The 21,140-nt window shown below is 33.5% G+C and overlaps 3 protein-coding genes and 1 long non-coding RNA gene across 5 annotated transcripts; 2 read left to right on the top strand and 2 right to left on the bottom strand.

Annotated features, from left to right (window-relative positions):
* Window positions 1-2,508: 2,508 nt before the first annotated feature.
* LOC103875274 lies at window positions 2,509-4,169 on the bottom strand. Its single transcript, XM_009153775.3, has one exon. It carries the CDS (start codon window positions 4,116-4,118, stop codon window positions 2,634-2,636), a length of 1,485 nt encoding a protein of 494 aa, XP_009152023.1. The 5' UTR covers window positions 4,119-4,169; the 3' UTR covers window positions 2,509-2,633.
* Window positions 4,170-5,237: 1,068 nt separating this feature from the next.
* Window positions 5,238-6,900, top strand: LOC103875275 (short-chain dehydrogenase reductase 3a). The gene is made up of 4 exons (XM_009153776.3): window positions 5,238-5,405; window positions 5,499-5,579; window positions 5,676-5,944; window positions 6,275-6,900. Exons 1-4 carry the CDS (start codon window positions 5,386-5,388, stop codon window positions 6,805-6,807), a joined length of 903 nt encoding a protein of 300 aa, XP_009152024.1. The 5' UTR covers window positions 5,238-5,385; the 3' UTR covers window positions 6,808-6,900.
* Window positions 6,901-8,389: 1,489 nt separating this feature from the next.
* LOC103875276 (B3 domain-containing transcription factor FUS3) lies at window positions 8,390-12,495 on the bottom strand. The gene is made up of 6 exons (XM_009153777.3): window positions 11,870-12,495; window positions 11,521-11,610; window positions 11,358-11,458; window positions 10,961-11,007; window positions 10,752-10,828; window positions 8,390-10,677 (listed from the first exon to the last, which is right to left on the bottom strand). Exons 1-6 carry the CDS (start codon window positions 12,122-12,124, stop codon window positions 10,300-10,302), a joined length of 948 nt encoding a protein of 315 aa, XP_009152025.1. The 5' UTR covers window positions 12,125-12,495; the 3' UTR covers window positions 8,390-10,299.
* Window positions 12,496-17,219: 4,724 nt separating this feature from the next.
* On the top strand, window positions 17,220-18,403 carry LOC117126007. 2 transcript variants are annotated; one of them, XR_004448529.1, is made up of 3 exons: window positions 17,220-17,971; window positions 18,041-18,155; window positions 18,240-18,403. It is a non-coding gene; the product is annotated as an uncharacterized LOC117126007 (long non-coding RNA). The 2 variants fall into 2 exon arrangements; XR_004448528.1 differs by having other exon boundaries at window positions 17,220-18,155.
* Window positions 18,404-21,140: the final 2,737 nt, after the last annotated feature.

Here is a 21,140-nt window from a genome sequence, read left to right as displayed (position 1 = left end):
CATCTTTGAAAACAACTGGTCTTGTTTGCAGAATGCACTTGATATCCGCAGGATAGAAAAGATTTTCCAGTATTTCTCTGTTCCAATCTCTTTTTTGGAAGTCGATCAGATCACTTACCAAGAGATCAATATCAATGACTGGATTCTTTATCAACGGTGCTTTCATATTTCCATCCCTAATCCAAGGCTCAGTCCAAACTTTAATAGAAGAGCCGTTGCCAACCATTCTATACAGACCTTTTTTTAGGAGATCACGGCCGTGAAGTATACTTCGCCAAGCATAGGAAGGCTTCGAAGTGAGAGGAGCTGAGAGAAATTGATCATTTTCAAAATACTTGCTCTTCATCACCTGAGAGAATAAGCTTTGAGGGTTTTGTAGAATAATCCATGCTCGCTTGGCCAAAAGTGCCTGGTTAAAAACTTCAATGTCTCGAAACCCTAGTCCTCCCTCTTGTTTTGATAGGCACATTCTGTCCCAACCAATCCAATGTACCTTTCTTTTATCTTCTGAGGAGCTCCACCAAAAATTTGCCATAGCACTGTTCAAGGCTTCACATGTGGACTTAGGAAATCTGAAGCAAGACATCGCATGGATAGGCGATGCTAATGCTACTGATTTGATAAGAGTGTCTTTACCACCTTGTGAAAGTAGTCTAGCAAACCAACCAGAGAATCTGCTCTTAAGAGAATCATGAATATAGGAAAGCATTTTGACTTTAGAGCCTGTGAAACACTCAGGAAGTCCCAAATACGAACCCATACCACCCTCAATATCGATGCCTAGAGATTGCTTAACCACTTCCTTATCACTATCTTTAACCTTAGTTCCAAAGAAGATGGAAGACTTACAAGGATTAACCAGTTGCCCAGTTGCACCTCCGTAGATAGATAAAATCTTCTTGAGCTCCTCACACTGATCTAAGGTTGCTTTGCAAATAAACAGGCTATCATCTGCAAACAAAATATGATGAAGAGAAGGTCCAGAAGCAGAGAATTGCATCCCTATGATTTTATGAGAAGCAGAAGATCGATTCAGAAGATGAATAAGAGCTTCAGTACATAGTACAAAAAGAAAGGGAGATAAGGGATCTCCCTGTCTTAAGCCTCTCTGTGGGACAATGAAACCATGAGATTTGTCATTGATCAAGACCGAATATGTGACTGAAGAAACACAAGCCATAATCCAGATGATCCACTGATGATGAAATCCCATGGCTTTTAACAACGCTTCCAAAAACTTCCATTCAACCCTATCAAAAGCCTTAGACATATCCGACTTAATAGCCATATATTCTGATGATAAGGAAGGATGAGTAGATAGGCTATGCGTCACCTCATGGGCCATAATTATGTTGTCAAAGATGATTCTCTCTGACACAAAAGCAGACTGCGAAGGAGAGACAATAAGAGGCAATAGAGGTCGCAGTCTTTGAGCAATGATCTTAGCTATGATCTTGTAGAGAACAGAACATAAGCTAATAGGTCTAAGGTCAGACATGGAGCTTGAGTTAACCTTCTTGGGTATTAAGCATAATTGAGTATAATTCCAATCAGAAGGCAACGAACCGGTCTGAAAGAAGTTACAGACCTCTGCAGTTACCTGATTGCCTATCACATCCCAGAATTGTTGATAGAATAAACTTGACATTCCGTCAGCTCCTGGTGCCTTAGATGGATTGATCGAAAAGACCGCATTCTTAACTTCTGCTGCAGTTACTTCTTTTATCAACTCCATATTCATTGAATGAGAAACCTTCGGTTGAAATCCTTGAAAGATGTCCTGAAAATCTGAAGGATTTGTCGAAGTAAAAAGAGACTGAAAATATTCCGCTGCAACAGCTCCTTTAGAAGCTTCAGATCTTTGTTCTCTACCATTCTCATCCACCAGCTTTTCAATACCTTTTTTTGATTGATTTGCTTTAACTGAAGCATGAAAGAATTTGGTATTTTTATCCCCCACTTTTGCCCAGTTTTCTCTGCATTTTTGGCTCCAAAAAGACTGCTCATCGTTATAAGCTCTCATCAGTTTTATCTTCAATTGTTGTAACCGATGGGTATCAGGAGCATCAGATGAATGTTCTGCCTCCAACTGTTTCTGTATATCCAGAATCTTGCATCTTGAGTTGAGGCAATTCTCCTTTTTTAACTTGCTTAAAGCCTTACGACAAAGGCGAATCCGTTGAGATACTGATGCACCAGCCAAAGGGTGAGGACTGTTCCATGCCTGGGAGATAGCTTGTTTAATCATCGGTTGATGAAGAAATCTGCTATCAAATCTGAACTGACCTCTGTAGGAGTCTTGGGAAGCAGCCAAACTCACCAAAACTGGTCTATGATCAGAACCTCTTTTTAGGGAAAATTTATCTTTCTACATTATTCATGTTCTAACCCAAATTCTCTCTCTAAAACAATTAAAAATATATATATATATATATATAAAACATACAATTATGGAGAACTGAACAAGGGATATTGGTTTCTAAGTTGATTTCCTGACCAACGAAAACATAAATAAACAAGAAAACTATTAAGAAAACATTGTAAATAAAACAATTCTCATACAAGAACTATATCCATGTTCATCAGTGAATCATTAATAAAAAGAATAAGATAGTGAAGAAAGTTTCATTATATCATAGATGCATAGATGAGACAAGGGAGCCTTGAAGATATGCACATGAAGATGGAAGAAACTTGCTTGCACGTGTAAGTAGCTCTATCAACTCCTCTCCTTGCCCCTTCAAAATGTAAACTTCTTCATCAACCTTCTTCACCAGTGCGCTCTTGCAATCTGAGAACAGAACCTTCACAATAGGGCTTAGCTCTAATTTGGAGCCTGCTTCATCTAGGCTCGAGCACAGACCAGTCAAGGACCAAGAGTTCGGATTCAGGATGATAATCTGGAACAGATGCGATTTGGTGGTTAAGTCTTTGACCAACACATGAAACGATAACTCTTCTTTGGCGCATTCCACTAGCTGATTGGTAAACATTCTCTCCAATGTGTATCTCCTGAAAACATCAGAGGATTCATCTGTCGCCGACGATGTGGAAATGTAGCACTTGAAGAGTCTAACTCCACCGTCTATGGGTTTATCATTGCTTCCGCAGCCAGAAGGATAGGCTCCAAGAGGAGAAGAACACTCTGGACAAGCCAACTCAATCCAATCAACATTCTTGGATACATTCGATGCCTTTGCCATGAAAACATCCTCAAGAAACCCATCAAGAAGAAACTTCTTATCAAGTGTAAGTCTCTGGTCCAGCTCAAAACTCTCACTAGAGCCAGGTGACTCATCATGTACACAACATTCAGGAACTGATGATACCTTGTCTCTCGAGTCATCAACCTCACATCCATCCTCATGGCTCTCACTTTCCACCTCACTTCTTCCAGAACCCAATTCAACTCCACCAAGATCACAACCCCGACCCGTCCCAACTTTATCAGACAAGACACACTCTATCAAATCATCCTCGCTAAGCAAAACAGTTGTAGCACTAAGCAGACACAACCCACTAGAGCATGCATAAGAGTTAGTATACTTAACCACCATCTTCTCACTAATCCCACCAAACGAACAACAACAAGTACCAAACCAATTATCAGCAGACTCACGCCAGTTAACAGACGGCATCTCCGAGAACTCAAAAAGGGCTCTCTTTGTTAACCTCACTGAGCATTTCCTGCAATGTAGATGAACTCCTCCCATTAAAGTCAGAGCCTTTACATCATATTCCATCGCCAAAGGCGCAGACTTTACTCCATCAATCACCAAATCGGAGACTAGAGGATGATCAACGGGGAGTAACAGAGCAAGTCTAACCTCGATGTGATCGTCCAAGGCTCTGAACTTTACAGTGGATTCAGCATCTAGCAACACCCTAGGAACAGGGACACGGAGAGAAACACCATCTTCTCTTCTCTCTGCTTCGGAACCGTTCCATGTGACGAGAAGTTGAGATTTTTCGAGGAGAATAGAGACATTGAGGTTATTGCAGAGGTTCTTAGGGTTGGTTTCGGAGTCGAAAAGAAACAGACGAAGGTTCGGAGAGTGAGACTGAGCTTCCCATGTGTACCGCCATTTCCTCCTCTCTGTTTTAGGGTTTTGCTCCATTGGAGTTGGAACCTTGCTCTGTTTCGAGCTTTGCCATTATAATTACGATTATATTAATGGGCTTTAATGAGATCAGCCCATGAAGAATTTTTATTTGGGCTTTATCGGATCAGCTACGCCCATGATGAATCCAAAAATCACGTGCACCCACGTGAGAAAGAAAGATACTGAAACACTGTTGTTGGCTGTAATAAAATGAGACAGGTAGACAGAGTAATAACGCTTGCGTTGTCTGAAGACGGTCTCCTTTCCATACGCAAGATGACAAAACAAAAGGTGTTTTGATTTTTTCTTCTACATTTTTAAATTAGTTAGTTACTCAATAATTTCACACTGATTAGTTATCTTAATCTTAATTAAAACCCAGGCGTCAGGAGGGGTTTGAGTTGTGGAGCAAGTAAAGCCTGCAAAACGGTGTCGTTATTGCCTTTATTGTCCCTTGATATCTAGACAAACCTCTCCAATTTTAATTACTTACTAATTAAAACTTACCCAACCAAAGTTAGTGGCCACTAACATGAATTCTTTTTCTTATTTGAATTCCTTTTTATCTTTCGGTTTTCTGGTCAACTAATTTCCAGTGATTTTTGCTTTTTGAGAATCTCTGTCTTATCCAAGATTCTCTCTTCTTTTTATTTTGTTGTTTTTAATTCTTATCCAGTCCATAGAGTTAGTACATTGGTAGAAAGAATGATGGAGTTGTAGTTCCATTATTTGGGTATAAATTAGCCAAGATTTATTTTATTTATATGTGAAAAATGTACAATATTGAAAACTGGAAAGTGTATGCAGACCCGACTTTATATAGCTGATCGTCTAATTTTTTTATAAACTATAAAGTTTTGATACCTTTAAACTCTAATTTAATTGCGTTACTATCTAAAGCCTCACACTCAGAGAAATATATAGTAAGATTAACTATTTGAACATCATAAATTACATTTATTCATTGTCATTTGATCTATAGAAAAATCAAAGGAACTTTACAAACGAAAATCTACCTAAATCATATCTAAAGACATGCACATAGGTTCGCTATGTGGAAAGTCGAATGACACTTTAAGTTTAAACATTAGCGATTAAACAAATATAGAAGAATAAAGAGAGGGTAAAAATATATTTTAATGAAATGTGATCTTGGCAGATATTCTCTAAACTTCTCACAACCTTTTCTCTCGTTGTTTCCCATGATAAAAAGCTTAAGCCTCTTGTACCCAAAATTCTCATATTCATATTCACATAGTGATTAAAAAGAGGAATAAGAAAAATGTTGAGGTCATTCACAAGGTACAAGAGCTGATTATAGTCGATTCTCAGTTATCTATTATTTAAACAATTAGTCTCCGTTTCAATTTTCTTCTCTGTGTCTTCTCTTCGCAGAAACTTCAAACTCATTGTAGAAAATGGTTCCAACTCCAAGCCAGTTATCTCTACTCTCCTATATTCAACGTCTTCTTCAAGGTCAAATCTATATCAATGTTCTTTAATTTATCAATAAAGTTATATCTCATATTCTGGTTTAAAAACGTGAATTATTTTTCCACAAATATATATTAGAAGGTTAGAAGGCAAAGTAGCGGTCATAACAGGCGGAGCAAGCGGTCTAGGGAAGGCCACGGCGGAGGAATTTGTAAATCATGGTGCTCAAGCCATTATTGTAGATATAGACGAGGAGGCTGGTCGTATGGTCACTACCGAACTTGGCTCAGCGGCACATTTCATTAAATGCGATGTCACTGAGGAGGAACAAGTCGCTAGAGCCTTCGAAACCGTCATGGCTCGCCATGGGAAGCTTGACGTACTGCTCAATAGCGCAGGAATATCGTGTAAGAAATATTTCTAACAAGAATTATAATGGGAATCTCGTTTTGTATAAGAATATAGTTGTGAAATGACTTCAATGGTTTTTTGGTTCATGAGTTGCGAGACCAATTTTTATAGACGCGGTATTTTACGAAGTCCAATATTCAATAAATTAATCTCATCATTTCGATACATTAATTTTTATATATAAATTAAAATACCAAAAAAACAGTGGACAATAAAATGAACTTTTTATTTCGTGTTCGTCAAAATTTGATGAATCTCGGATGCATGGTACATCTTAACGTGGTTGAATGTTATTTATTCATTCAGACATATCTTGTACAATGCAGGCTCCATATCACCACCAAGCATAGCCGACCTAGACATGGACATTTACGACCAAGTGATGCGTCTCAACGTACGAGGAACCGTCTTAGGGATAAAGCATGCGGCTCGAGCCATGATCCCCGCTGGCTCGGGCTCCATCCTTTGCCTCTCTAGCATCAGCGGCTTGATGGGCGGTTTGGGCCCATATGCATACTCAATGTCTAAATTCACAATACCGGGTGTGGTCAAAACAGTTGCTGGTGAGCTGTGCAAGCATGGCTTAAGGATTAACTGTATATCACCTGCGAGCATCCCAACGCCTCTGACGCTAAGGATGTTTCGAGAAGCGTTGGCTGGTCACAACATTCCGGAGGAACATCTTATGGCGATTGTGAACGCGACGGGAGACTTAAAGGGAGAAAAGTGTGAAGAGAGAGACGTGGCTAAAGCGGCTTTGTATTTGGCATCTGATGATGCTAAGTTTGTGACGGGGCATAACCTTGTTGTTGACGGTGGATTTACTTGTTTCAAGTCTCTTAATCTCCCTTTCCCTTAATGTTCGGTCTAATTGAAGTATTTTATTTGTATTCCAATATTGTTAATTAACAGTGGTTAAGAATAATTATCGCTAAGATATGGTTGGGTATTATGGAGTTGCTTCTCTTTGAAGTTTGTATCTATTTCTAGATTGTCAAGTATATACTTTTTTCAAATGTAAAACCATACTCTATCAGTTTTCTTTTAAGTGTCTACTAGGTGTTATACCCGCATATGCGGGCATAGTGTTCTTATAAATACTTACCTATTTATAACTATTAAATCAAAACTAATATAATAAATTATTAATTATGTTTTTAAAACAGATAATTCAAACACTAAAATTTATATTTTATAATAAAAAATAAATATTTTCAGATAAAAACACAACATATTTAAGAATTATCTTATGTTTTAAAAATATTACTAATATATATTCATTAGTTTTTATCAAAAAATATAAATGGTTATTGTTGTGTTAAATTTTAAAAACATTCAGATATTAGAATTATTTTAGAAAATCATTAGCATTTAATTATAAATTGTTTTATATCTAACTATAAATTTAATAATAAAATATTATTTTCAGATAACAACATAATATATCTAAGAATTATCTTATGTTTTAAAACGTGTTTTTATTTTGAAAATTTAATTATATTTATTTATAGTCAATTATCTAATATAATATATACATATAATATGATTAATATAAATTTGTTTATAATTATTTATACTTTAGATAATAATTATTATTATTAATTTTAATCACTTATTTAATCAGATAATTTGTTTCTATTTTTGCTTAATTTATATAATATATTTAATAAAGGTATAAATTATTTATTATTAATTTTAATCATTTCTTATTTAGATGGATTTGAAATTCGTTTTCATTTTTTGATCAATTTAGATAGTTATAGTTTATTCATTAAGGGTATAAACAATATTAACCGCTATAACTTTTAACGTGAGAACTCCGTTGCAAAAATTTACTCAGCAAATAATAGTATAGATGTAGACTTTAAAATCTATTTTTTTTATAAGTATCATTTTATATTTTCAATGCATGTTTGATAATTTCTATTTTTATATATATTTTTAACTCATTAATAAAAAAATCAAATAAAACAAAATATTAATTAGAGATATACAGTAATAGAAAATTGATGATTTTTTTAATATGTATGAAAAAACTTTAAATGCCATATGAAACAAAACGAAGAGAGTATTAGCTAAGCTTAGGTTCTATTCAAATCTTAATATGTGAAAAATACAAATAATCACGGATCCTTCTAAATATTGGTCCCAATGAGATGATGATAATCTTTTAGTGCATCCAAATGTAGAATACTCTCTTCTTTTCAAATTTGATGTCTTTCAAGATTTTTCATGTCAATTAAGAAAAATATTAAATGTTAAGTTATCTTTATTAAATATTAAAATTCTATTAATTTAATTATTGAATTTATGAGGGTGAAAAATAAAGTTGTGACATAAATTGTATTGAAAGTATAAAACGATAATAAAAATTAATCTAAATATATATTTAATATAAAATAGAAGGAGTATTATTTTCTGTAATATTGACGTTGGTGTTGAGTCTTGCGGCTCCGTCAAAAACTTAGCATCATCAGATAATAATAATTTTTAAAATTATATTCTTTTGTTTTATATATTTTTATAACCGTGGGATTTCAGCGACCAAGGTCAACCGATTAGTTCCATGAGACCCATGACACTCAACGTATTCTCTTTATTTAAAGTAGTCTAGGTGGCCAGCGATGATTGAATTGATATATAGAGATATTTAATAAATTTTATTTATACTTTTAATTTTTAGTTAAATTGATCTGATAAAAATTATTTTTAAAATTTAAAATATTAATGATCTTCAACATTTTAAATCTATAAATACTGGTGAAATAAAGTTTTTATTTTTATTAGATAAAATTAGTATTAATATAAAACCTGAAAGAGTGTTGAATTAGTAGTTGGTAAAGACAACAAAATGATGATATGAAATGTTAATAAACATGTGATAATGAGAATGTATAATAGAGTGACTTGTCCAGGCTGCAAGTGGCCTAAAGCAAACAGAGGTAATTTATATCAAATTAAAATAGAGGTTATAAGTTTTATTTAAATAATATTATATGAAACATTAGAGATCTCTAATACTATGTTTTTAATCTTGTCAAATGAAAATTTAGATTTAGGAAATAACACTTAAATACGTATTTTATTTTTATACTAACCAAAATTATATTTTTTAAAATTGGAAGCCTCGAAATATGCTTAATGTCATCAAGGGCTATATAGATTTCGAAAAAAAATAAAAAAATCATGGGCTATATAGTGCAAATGCCTTATTTTTTCTTGATTGGCCACGGCCCTGTATGGTGTGATCTATATATTTGAGTGAGTGTATATGTTAGTTCCAACTATAGTTGCTTTGGAAGTTGATCAACAGTTGGTATGTAGGAGTATATATCTTAAATCATCAAGTATACATACATTTTTGTGGGAAAAGAGCAACGTTGTTTAACAAAAAAAAAAGAAAAAAAAAGAGCAACGTTGTTTTGAATGTGTATACTATATCATAACATGTGTATCATCATTATCATACTCAAACAGCATGGTTTCTCCTCGTATCTTATACACCGTTTTGTATTAAAACCATTCAAAAGTTTAAAACACAAGCTTGTGTGCATACCAAAAAAGAAAAAACAGAAAGGCTAAAAGCATGTATATTTGTTAAGTGTCTTCCTCTTTGGGTTGTTTATCCATAGATCATCAAATAGAATGCTGCAATGACTTTCCCTATCCTGAAATAAATATAAATAACTTACACTGTTGATTTCTAATTAACTTTCCAACTTTAAAGAAAATAATATTATAAAACATGTCATTTATTATAATTTTACTTCAAATGTTGTTATATATTCATTTAAACGATTATTTAAAATAAAATACGATAAATTTAAATTTAGTAAATACGTTGTTTTAGTTTTTATCATAAATTCATTGTATTTGTGCAATATTTACAACAAATTTTGTATCATTTGTAATCCATCATAAATCAACCGTTGCAAAAAATTTAATAGATAGCAAATGTTGTAGAAGTCTACCGCAAAATTATTTGTTGATGGTCAGTTAATGTATAATCAAAATGTTATTAAGGTCAGAGTTAACACGAAATCAATATACCAATTCATAAACGGTGTTACACATATTATAATAGAAGAAAGAGAAATTCACAAAATGATAACTTAATTAATTTGTTTTGTTTTCTATGTCGGGCAAGGGCTAATAAGTAAAGCCACGACACATGATTACATTTATTCATCAAATACAAACACACTTCCACGACTCCCATATGATATTCATGTAAACTGTAATATAAAACACTTTTAAAATATAAGACTTGATGATATGAAAATGTACTTTTTGCTTTTTAGTAAAAAAGGCTGATCACCATCACGAGTCCACCGATAAATCCGATTTATTATTAGAAGTCATCGAGGGAGATATTCTCGACTGAGCCAAAACCCTCGAATGGTCCTAACTCGGAGTAATAACTGTTAGTCGATGTCGTCGTCGCGGGCCCACCCAAATAATCGAGAGGAGTGTCGTTTGAGCTGAGAGCCGTCGTGTCGTAAACGAAAGGTGCGTTGGTGGTTGTGGCGGTGACATCATCGAAGGCGGGGTAAACGTAAGAACATTTTTCGTTGTTGTTGTTGTTGTAATGCTGATTATAATCTGGGAGGGGAAGATCGTTAAGCACAGTGTTTTCAATCCTTGTTAAGTTTGTGTAAACGTCATCTTCTTCCACGTTTGTTATGTCTTCTTCTTCTTCTTCTTCATATGCCTTTTTTGCTTGTATCACCTAAATTGAATATTACATAAAATTATGTATATATGACATAAGATTTTCGATATTTAAAGTAACGTGTTACATACGTAATTGCAAGAGTCGAGATATTGGTAGAACATGATGAAGTCACCAGGCTGCACACAATGAGTACTCACAAAGTCCCCTGGAAATAAAAAAAAACCCACCTCGAATAGAGTATGTTAACAATGATTCAATCTAATCAACGAAACATAAACATTCGGAACATAAACTAAACAGAAATCTCATTAAAATTCCTGGTTACAAGTAAGTTCACCTGTGTTTTCGAGCACGTACATTCTGCTATTGTTGTTAGGCCAGAACCTAAAGATTACAGCATCAGACAAAGACTCAATATACAGTTTCTTGTTAAGAGATCATTGAGGTCTACCAAAATTCAATTAAATTAAATTAAATGACAAACTGAAAACTCCTAGTGCTAGTAGTATTTAGATACCATATGTGGATACTTGCATATATACAGGTTAAAGATATTTAGATCGACTTGAATAAGTGAATACACTATCAAAATTTATTGATCTACCAAGAAAATCAATAGATTTCCAATATCGTCGCGATAGATTCGTGCTGTAACAAGTTTAATAACATATGAGATTGAATAGCTGATTAGACTATATAGTAAAATGATCCGTTACATAGCAAAAGTTGTATACCTGTACTTGAAGGTCCAAACGTGAAGACCATCCAGATCTTCCATTTCTAAAGGTATCCCTTCCTTGTATTCTAACGCCGGCAAGTGAGCCTCCGCTGCTTTCTGCATCAGCCATCATCATTAATCATCATCATCATCATCATCATCATCAGAGATATTGGTACCTTGGGGAGTATCATTCGGCGGAGGGAGCTGACGTCACTGTTCTTCAATTCCTTTTGGAAGAGGAATCTTAGCTTTCCTGTGTCTATTTTCTGTCATTATCACAATATTTTTTTGCTAACATCATCACAGATCTTTTTAAAGATCAGTCAAATGGAAATATACATAGTTCATTATTAAGATTCACACGGATCTAAAGAGAATCATAAAAAGCTCGGTTTATTTTGTTGACTAATAATAATATTGAGAGACTCTTAAAAAAATTAAAAATATAATAACAATATTGAGAGAGTGAGTGAGGTGAAAAATGACTGTAAAATATATATTTTTTAAAAGCCAAGAGGAGCTTACACGTGCGGGAAGATGAGTCGGCACGTGGGAAGAGGGAGGCAAAGTAGGAAAATAGAGAAGGTTAAAGGAAGAAGACGAGCGTCTCTGCCTAGGCATCCTTCTCTTCTTCCAGTTAACACCCAGAAGAGGCACAGACGCCGATAAGTACCCATTATCATGACCAGACTCAGATCCAAACATTGGAAGATGATCAACACTTGCCATTAGAGCAGATACCTTGGTTTCCACATCATGAGCATAACCAGCTTCACCCATTACTTTTTAAACTCAATTGGTTGATAAAAACTGCCTAGTAAAAAGGAAGTAAAAAAGAACAAATGGTGGATAGGCTTTGGGTTTCAGTGATGGAGAAAGAGAGAGAATAGAGAGAGAGAGAGAGAAGCTTTGTGTGTGTTGTGTGTTGTGCAGATCGAAGCAGTGGCTTATAAGGACGCTGGGCAATCAGAGATTTGGGTTTTCCAAACAACAAATTTTTGATTTTCTTTATTTTATCTTCTATTTATGGTAAGAGAGTGACATTTGTATAACTCACATTCATGATCTAGGGTTTTGGAGAAGGAGATTCAAAAGGATTGATAAAAAGATTATGATGATAGTAACGTTCAGAGCGAGATCTAGTGCCACTAAATGAACGTTCATTATAGATAAACTCAACCATAGTTTGAGGAGAGGTTAAGTTAGAAGGAGGAACCAAGAGGAAGGAGACGAGTGGAAGGTGAATGGTGAACAGATGTTGCAAAAGTTCTGTTTCTCCCTCTTTTCCAGAATTCAATGGCGTATTCTTTCTCCCCTTCTCTCTCCTCTTCTTATTTTTCTCTCTAGAACATTGAAATTATAGATTAAGTCAACAGTGTATTTACTCTTATTACTTAGTGGTCAATATCTGATTTGTTAACTTTTTTTTTTAATATTTGTAAAATTTATTCAAAGAAAACTAACTTTTGTACATAAGTGTATCTGTTTAGGTCTTACTGACTCTTACTGATTTGTTAATTTGCGTATATTTTCGTATGTGTATTAGTGTATACGATCTATCAAGGAAAATAAACGTGAGCCAGTATAGATACAAATACAAGTAACACAGGTGGCTGTGAGTCTGTGACTATGGGGATGATTGGTAAGTGCTGTAGCTTTATATTTTTTGCTGTAGAATTTAATCTGTAGATTTATTTGCTGTAGCTTTCCTTGCTGTAGATTTCTAAAGCACTAATTTTTTGCTCTGGAAATAAAGCTCTCTACAGCTATATTTTGATTTTGCAGAGATTTTTTTGCTGTGAGTTTTTTAAGGAAAGCAAAGCTTGAATGATTGAGATATATAGCTGTAGACTAAATTTTGGCTGTCCGGAGCATCTACAGCCCCAACCAACCATCCCCTATATATGTATATAGTTCCTTTGGAAGAGAAGATCACACTATGCTTGATTTCGGTATTGATATCAAACAGGACTTTAGAGCATAGATTATATAACATACCCATTCCAGACCAAATTTCATTCTCAATTGGTAAAGCATATAAATCTTAAATAATAGAATTAACCATGTAGTTCAGAAAGCACATAATCATAATATAACCGAGTATATAATATGATTTTACATCTACAATCCGTTTTTATTTTAGATAATATATATATATATATATATTAATTTTTCTTACAACATGAAGCATTTTTTAGAAAAAACAACTAAAATTATCTACAACTTATAATCGAATTCCCAAAATAAAAGTTAAAACCGGTATTAATTTAGTTTACAAAAACATAAAAACTAATAAAACGGAAAAAAAATTGACGGCGCATTTCTAACTTTCCGTGGTCTCCGAATTTTTTTTACATCAGTTCGAACACCTACAATTTCGGAAAGGAATGAATCGCTATTATGATTTGCGATTAACGACAAAAGCATAAATTGCTGAGTTTGTACAACTCATATAAAAATATCGGCAACAATTTACGAAAATATCATATTAGTTCAAACACATCCGTTAATATGTTAGTATTTGTATGCTATCGATTACGACAAATTGTAAGATATTACTACTATCATTCAGTTTATGTATCATTTCAGATTATTAAATAGGTAAGTTGTATTTGTTACAAAAATATTTGTTACAATAAGTAGGATTTGTTAAAGAAATTAACATTGATATTGATTGTTTAGCTTATTTTAAGAAACTATTTTTTTTTCAAAATTGATTGATTAATATTTTTTTTGGTAAAATGATTGATTAATATTATTCTTATATTTATCAAATTGATTAATAAATTGAATATACATAAGTATATATACGAGTTTTTGTGTGTACGTATAGTAATATATTGAATACACGGATATATATATATATATATATATATATATATATATATATATATATATATATATATATATATATATTACTATACGAGTTTTTGTGGGATTTTGAATACATACGGATATTTTGTTGGGGATAGTAGTCAGTAGGGGAAAGAAGCAGTACGTAGCTGAAGTTGAATACGTATTTTGTTGAAGAAGATGCATGGACAAGTGGCACCCATGCATGTCCTTCCTTTAAACCTAATAACAGACTCCTTCTTTCCTTCCTTTACGCACTTTGGTTAATGGATTCTTCCAATTAGTTTGTCAATTTGTGCTTTTTACTAATTCCGTTCATGAATCATAACCCACAAGTAAAGTCGTACGAAAACAAGCGTTACATACATACATACTATTATTATTATTTTGTTTCTTTGAACGTTTTCAAACAAATAGTTTATATCATTTAAACTATTTTTAATAGATTTAAACATGAGTAGATCTTTCTCAACCAAATAGAAAACTATAAAAAAGAAAAAGAAATTAGATTGTATGATTTGACATTTAAAACGAAAAAAGTAAATGAAGAAGACAAACAATAGAACATAAGTAAACAAAATATAGAATAAAAGGATACATTTTACTACGACTATTTTTTTTTGTAAACTGCGACGAAAATTTGGAAGTCAGTATAAAAGAAAGGGGTTATTTGTGAAATAACTAAGAAAATAAACAAAATTAGTTTTCTGGAGAGAGAGTAGAGAGAGATAGGAAGATAAAAGGGGAGAGAGAGTGTGATTTTGGTTGTTTAGTTAATTTTGTTTTTTTTTCTTAGTCACTGGGTGCAATTTCCCTAAAAGAAAAAGGATAGTAAATTTAGGAAAAATATGAAAACTATAGATAACAAACAGCATGCACCAAAAAAAAAATATAGATAACAATAAAGTATATACTTTAGAGTATACAACTAAAAATGATATATTTCCATTATAATGACAAGTTTGAAAACGATTAAATTAAGAAAATAGCAAATTCAAAATATATGAAAACAAATTATTCCCATTAATTAGTTTGTCAACTTGTGCTTTCTACTAGTTCCGTTCATGAATCATGATCAGAAGTAAAGTCGTACGGAATCAACCGTTACATACAATATATAATATTATCATTTGGACATTATTTTAAAATAATATTATCGTTTTAAAATAATTTTATCTGTAAAGATTTTTTTAACTAAACTGAAAGTTTATATAGGAAAAAAGTAAAATAGATTACAAAATTTAAAAATTATTAAAAAGTGGAAAAGAAAGTTATACAAATAAGTAAATAAAATGTAATTGTTAAAAGTATATAATTGTATTTAAAATGCAAAATAATAAAACAGTAAAAAGGAAAAGATAGCAAATAAAAGAAAAATATAAAACCAGATCCAAATTAGTCAATGAAAGATATAATTTAAAGAGTATATAACTATAAAGATATAATTCCATTAAAATTAAATATTTAAAGAATTAAAAAATAAGAAAATAGCAAAAAGAAACATGTAATATCAAAAAAGTATGAGTCTAGATAAGACATGTGATACGATGACGCATGCTTTGGGTCTTAGATGACGCATCAGTGGTATCTTATATAATAAAGTTGACTTGCCTCTCTCCTCCTGCGTCCACGTCCTCAGGAAGAGCGGGGGTTTTTTCGACACGTGTCGACCTGCCGTTTGTCCGTGATGTTTACGCGTTCTATCTTAAAAAAACCGTATGGGCTTGGGCTGTGCTGTTTAGTGTTGTATGGGATGGGTTTCACGATACGGCCCACATGAGTTAGGGTTCTTCCTTCTTCTTCGTGCTCTGGTTCTTCGCCGAGGGTACGACGCAGTCAGAGTGAACACGAAGCCCTTTTGCTAACCGTAACGTCTCGCAATTTCTTAAAGCCGTCATTTATTTTGGGTTCCCTCTTCATTAGTCCACGACTCCCACATTAAGATTTCGATCTATCTCTTCGCTTACACTGTAACCCCTTGAATCTACATCTATAAAAATCGGAACGTTCTAGCATGCAAAGTCCAGCTCACCCGAGGTCCAAAAGCACACACTTTCCAAGGAAAAGATTCCGATGGCGAATTCATACACTTTCCTTGACAACTTGAGAGCTGGCCGTTGTTCTAACACGGCGGAGGTCCGTCTGTTGAGGTTCTGGGAAGCGAAAAACATCAACAAAGGGGGGGCTTTGATGAGTGTTGAGATGTTACTGATTGATGAGCATGTAAGAATCATTTTTTTAAATTTGCGTAAATTTCGAGTTTTGAATTTTTAATTTTGATTTTCCTTTTTCTTCGTTTATATTTCTTTGCAATTTTGGTTCTTTTGATTTCCTTATTTGCGTTTTCCCGAGTTTTGAATTTCTATTTTTGATTTTCCTTTTTCTATGTTTCTATTTCTTTGCAATTTCGGTTCTTTTGATTTCCTTATTTGTGTTTTTCCCTCTACATGAACAGTCTACGGTGGTACAAGGTTCCATTTCTGCGACTCGACAGCTTACGTTTAGAGGACGTTTAACAAGGATCTGTTTACACTTTGAGCGGGTTTGATGTCACACGCAGCAACCCCAAATTCAGGTTGACCGACGGGCCTGTATCCATTCGTTTCAATGATGGAACCGCTTTTGAAAAGCTAGCAACCACTGTTAGGATCATACCGACCGAACACTTCCGTTTCCGACCGTATGAACAGCTAATTGAGTTAGCAAACACTGGCAAACAACTCCCTGGTATTTATTTCAGAATTGATTTTTATGTTGGTTTTCTCATATCACGAACTAACGTGATCTCATGCGATAATGTCTCAGACGTAATGGGGGAGATCCGTGCAATTAGGAGCACAATAACCGATCATATACCCGGGGCTCAGCGTGTGATGCTTACCTTGCGTCTGGAAAGGTACTTTGGGTTGTCTGTTATCCCTTAGTTATAGTCAAGTTGATTAGCGTACCCATTTCTGACTCTGTTACGCTTATATATGCAGTGATGTGAATGTTTGTGTTAGCCTGTTTGATTCTCTGGCTCTGGCATTTCATAGCAAGCTGGATTTATACGCAAGGGAGCCAAGAATTGTTCTTGTCACAGGCATCAATCCTAAGAATGTTTCGGGTAAGAGAGCATTTGTTTTGGCTGTTATTTCATTCGTCGATGATATTCCCATGGTCACGTTTGGTTAGCAATTTTTACATAACTCCACACCGTTTTGACAGGCAAGTTATATTTGAATGGTACTTCTGCTACACGTGTTTACTTCGACTCTGAGACCGTAGTAGGAAAAGATGAGTTTGACAGGCGAGTTCTTTAATTTTTTTATTCTGTCCTCGATATATTGACTGTCTGAATTCCATGCCGTTTACTGCATTTGTAATTTAATTGCCTTGCAGATTGCCAGATGTTGGGACAGAACAGTCAGGGTCTTCATCAAAGGTTGTTCACGCTGAAAAGATTGAACTTCTCACTGTTGCTGAGCTTACCCAATTTGTTATCTCCGGTGATCCTCAGGTAAATAATGGTACATTCTAAATTACACCATTCATAGGATAAGCTTGAGTAATCTACGGACAATTCAGATAAGCAATTGTGTAACATTTTGAATAGTTACTTTGGACAAGTTAATGTTTGTGAGTTTCTCTTACCTTGACAGATCATCGAGTTTCTCAGCAATCTGAGGGTTGGTGTTATATTGGCTGCGCCGTTTGTTCAAAGAAACTCATCCGCGAGGAATCGTCGTTCACATGTGCCTCGTGCAATGTAACCAATGCCGTGGCTAAACTCAGGTAATTATTTTAACTTTTATGATTGTTGCTTGCTGGAATCATAACCTAATATTCATTTCTGTATGACAGGTATAGAGTGGTTCTTTCTGTGTCAGACAACACAGGCTCAGCGGCTTTCGTTGGCTTTGATACAGAGGTTGCTAAACTGACTAATGTTCTGGCTTCTGAGGCTGCACAGATTGTGGTAGGAACTATATCCTCCAAGTTCCAGCGTCCATTGTTACCTATGTAATTCTATCCATATCTGATAGTTTTGGATGCTTTGCAGGGGATTGGAATCAATGCTCAGGTGGACACTGACCTTCCTCAAGCTCTCGCTGGTATTGTTGGGAACACCTATACCTTCCAGCTCAGGCTAACAGACTTCAATTTCACTGCAAACCACCAAACCTTCACAATTTCCCGCATATTCCCAGCACGAGAGCTTGCACCCCTCCCAACCTTTGAGGTGAAAGCTGATCCCTTCTATTGTCAATTTGCTGGTCGTATAAATATCTGATCACATTTTATGTAATGTTGACAGGAAGGTGTAGATGTTCATGAGCCAGCAGTTCCTCAGACCGTAGCACCTGTCTCTGATCCCATAGATGAAATCACGATCAACGTTGCAGATCAGGCGACCACGTCTGAGGGTTCACTTGCAGTGCGTCGTGAAGCAGCAGAAGGGAAAACTGATCTGGAGGAGAGTGCCCCGAAGAAAGCACGTGTGGAATAATCCCTACTCTAGAGCCCGAGCAACCACGTTTTATATTTCAATTAATGTTTAATCAAACTGAGCTTCGCTCCTATCCCTTTCTTTTAAAGAAACTCTGTCACGTGGTTGTGTGTTTGTTTTTATCAAATAAGATCTTTTGCTCATTGACAATTTCCAAGTCTTCGTTTGGTTCGTTCGATTTTGTCAATCTATAATATGTATAGTACGAGATTAAAATTTTAAAAATATTAAATTTACGGATGTGTTTTCGTAGCGTGTAATAATTTATCTCTCACCTTGATTATGTGCATTGTCCTGAAACTCCATGGTCTCAGTAAGATTATTTGTTGCAGTTTGCGAATTGAAAGGATCCAATATTTAAATTATTAATTTTTAAAACAGAGTTAAAATTATCAGACTGATCAAAAGTATTCCATCGAAATACATAGAAAACATTCATTAATGATAATAGAGAATAATCATATCCTAAGAGTATAAGACCTAACTCAGAACCAGAGAAGATAAGAACACTGATTATTGATGATAGGAAGGGAGGCAAACCCAAGATGATTAAATCTATTTGCCACAAGACGTCAATTAGCAACACTTTGATGCATATTATAAGTCATGCACAATTCCTGTAGATAGAATACTTACAGACTGCCAATATTATAAGTCATGCACAACACTGGTGTTGGTGACCTTGAACGAGGTAGTAACTGCACAACTCATTCCTGATCTTAAACATGATTCTGTAATAAACCACGCTTTATTAACTTGACTTTCAGTTCCCACAAGGGCAAGCAGGGCTTTGCGAATGGAGAAACAGAAATTAAAGAGAGTAGCCACGCTGGATAAGTGTAAGATAACTCACAAGCTATAGTCATCTTATCAGAACATACCAATTTAAACACTTTTTAAACATGAGGAACCTTTCAACTACACTCAACTACATACACTCCTATTAACTAAATACCAGAACACAAGATTTTGAAAACTGAATCAAATATCCGAACCCGGCGCTACGCGCCGGAAAATCTCTAGTAGATAGATATTCCAGACATGGATATGACGATGCATGATTTGAATCTTATTGGGCTTAGATTTTGCTTTCACTTGGCCTAGCAGAATCGGTTATTGATCTTTTTTATTCGTTTTGGAATTGGACGATCAAGTGCAGTAATTTAATTAACGGGAAAATTGTCAAAACAAAACAAAAATTCAACATCGTCGTTTTTTCGGTATAATACCATCATTAAATTGTTCTTTTAATATAATATTTTTCATAAACCCAAAACTAACCTTTGATTAATCAAATTTATCAAATAAATATATTTTAAAAGTATTAAAATATTAAAAAACGAATTAAAAATAAAAATTTAATTATATATATAAGTCAACATTTTAAAATATATTAATAAAAATAATGTATATAACGTTTATATTAATATGAAAAAATTGATATAAACAAATATATTCAAAATAATTATATTAACAAAAAATGTAATATTTTTTTTATAAATTGTACATTTAAATTCACAAACAGAAATTTCCAAAATAACTTTTAGTCGATATTAAACAACTTTTAGTGTATGTTAACTATTTTTATAAATTATTTAAATATATTAATATTTTATTAAATATTTTAAATGTTTAATCATATTTGATAAATAATTTTATACTTTAAGCAGTTATAATAAGTAACACTTATATACTAGTACTATTACGATACTTATATACTTAAATTCAATAAAATATTCTCATGCATAGCATGGACAATAACATTTATATATTCCCGTGATATACACAATTGAATTTCAAATAATTCTATAAATAAATATATTAATAAAAATAAAAATAAACATATGTATATAATTTTAATCGATATATGTTTGTAAACATATAAAAAAATCAAAAATATATGTTTGTAACGTTTTAGGCAAGCATAGAGATTACAAATATTTTAGATTATTTTTGTGACCAAAATATACACGTTTTAGGAAGTTATAATATTTCAAATATTTTAAAAATATATTTTTAACTGGAATTTCCTAAATTTTTGCAAAAATCAGGTTTTCTTATCCGTAAAAGGTACTTTCTACACTGCGTAGAACGAATACAAAAAATCCTATAAGCAGATTCTAGCTCATGTAATCGCCACAGTAATGCCTAGATTTCATATTCCCGGAGTTGTAAAATACATAATAAAAATAGAAGCTGCATTCGATAGAAAAGTTGTTATCTTTGCAATTAGTAGAATTCACATTCCCCTATTTAGAATTTTAAGTAAGAGTAGATTGTTCGTTCTAAAAAAATAAATGAACTTGTTTAATCTAGAATTCACTTTCTACTAACCCATTTTTCGTAGAAGATGAATTCTACTTTTAGTAGAACGTAATTTTGAAATTTAAATTTTCAAGTTTTTCAACCCTAAGAAAATATCAATTTGTGTATATGAGTGTTTTATCAATTGTT

Source organism: Brassica rapa, chromosome A06 (assembly GCF_000309985.2).
Source record: "Brassica rapa cultivar Chiifu-401-42 chromosome A06, CAAS_Brap_v3.01, whole genome shotgun sequence".
Classification (NCBI taxonomy): domain Eukaryota; kingdom Viridiplantae; phylum Streptophyta; class Magnoliopsida; order Brassicales; family Brassicaceae; genus Brassica; species Brassica rapa.
The sequence above is the reverse complement of the archived record's forward strand: the minus strand, read 5'-3'. Positions and strand labels throughout refer to the sequence as shown.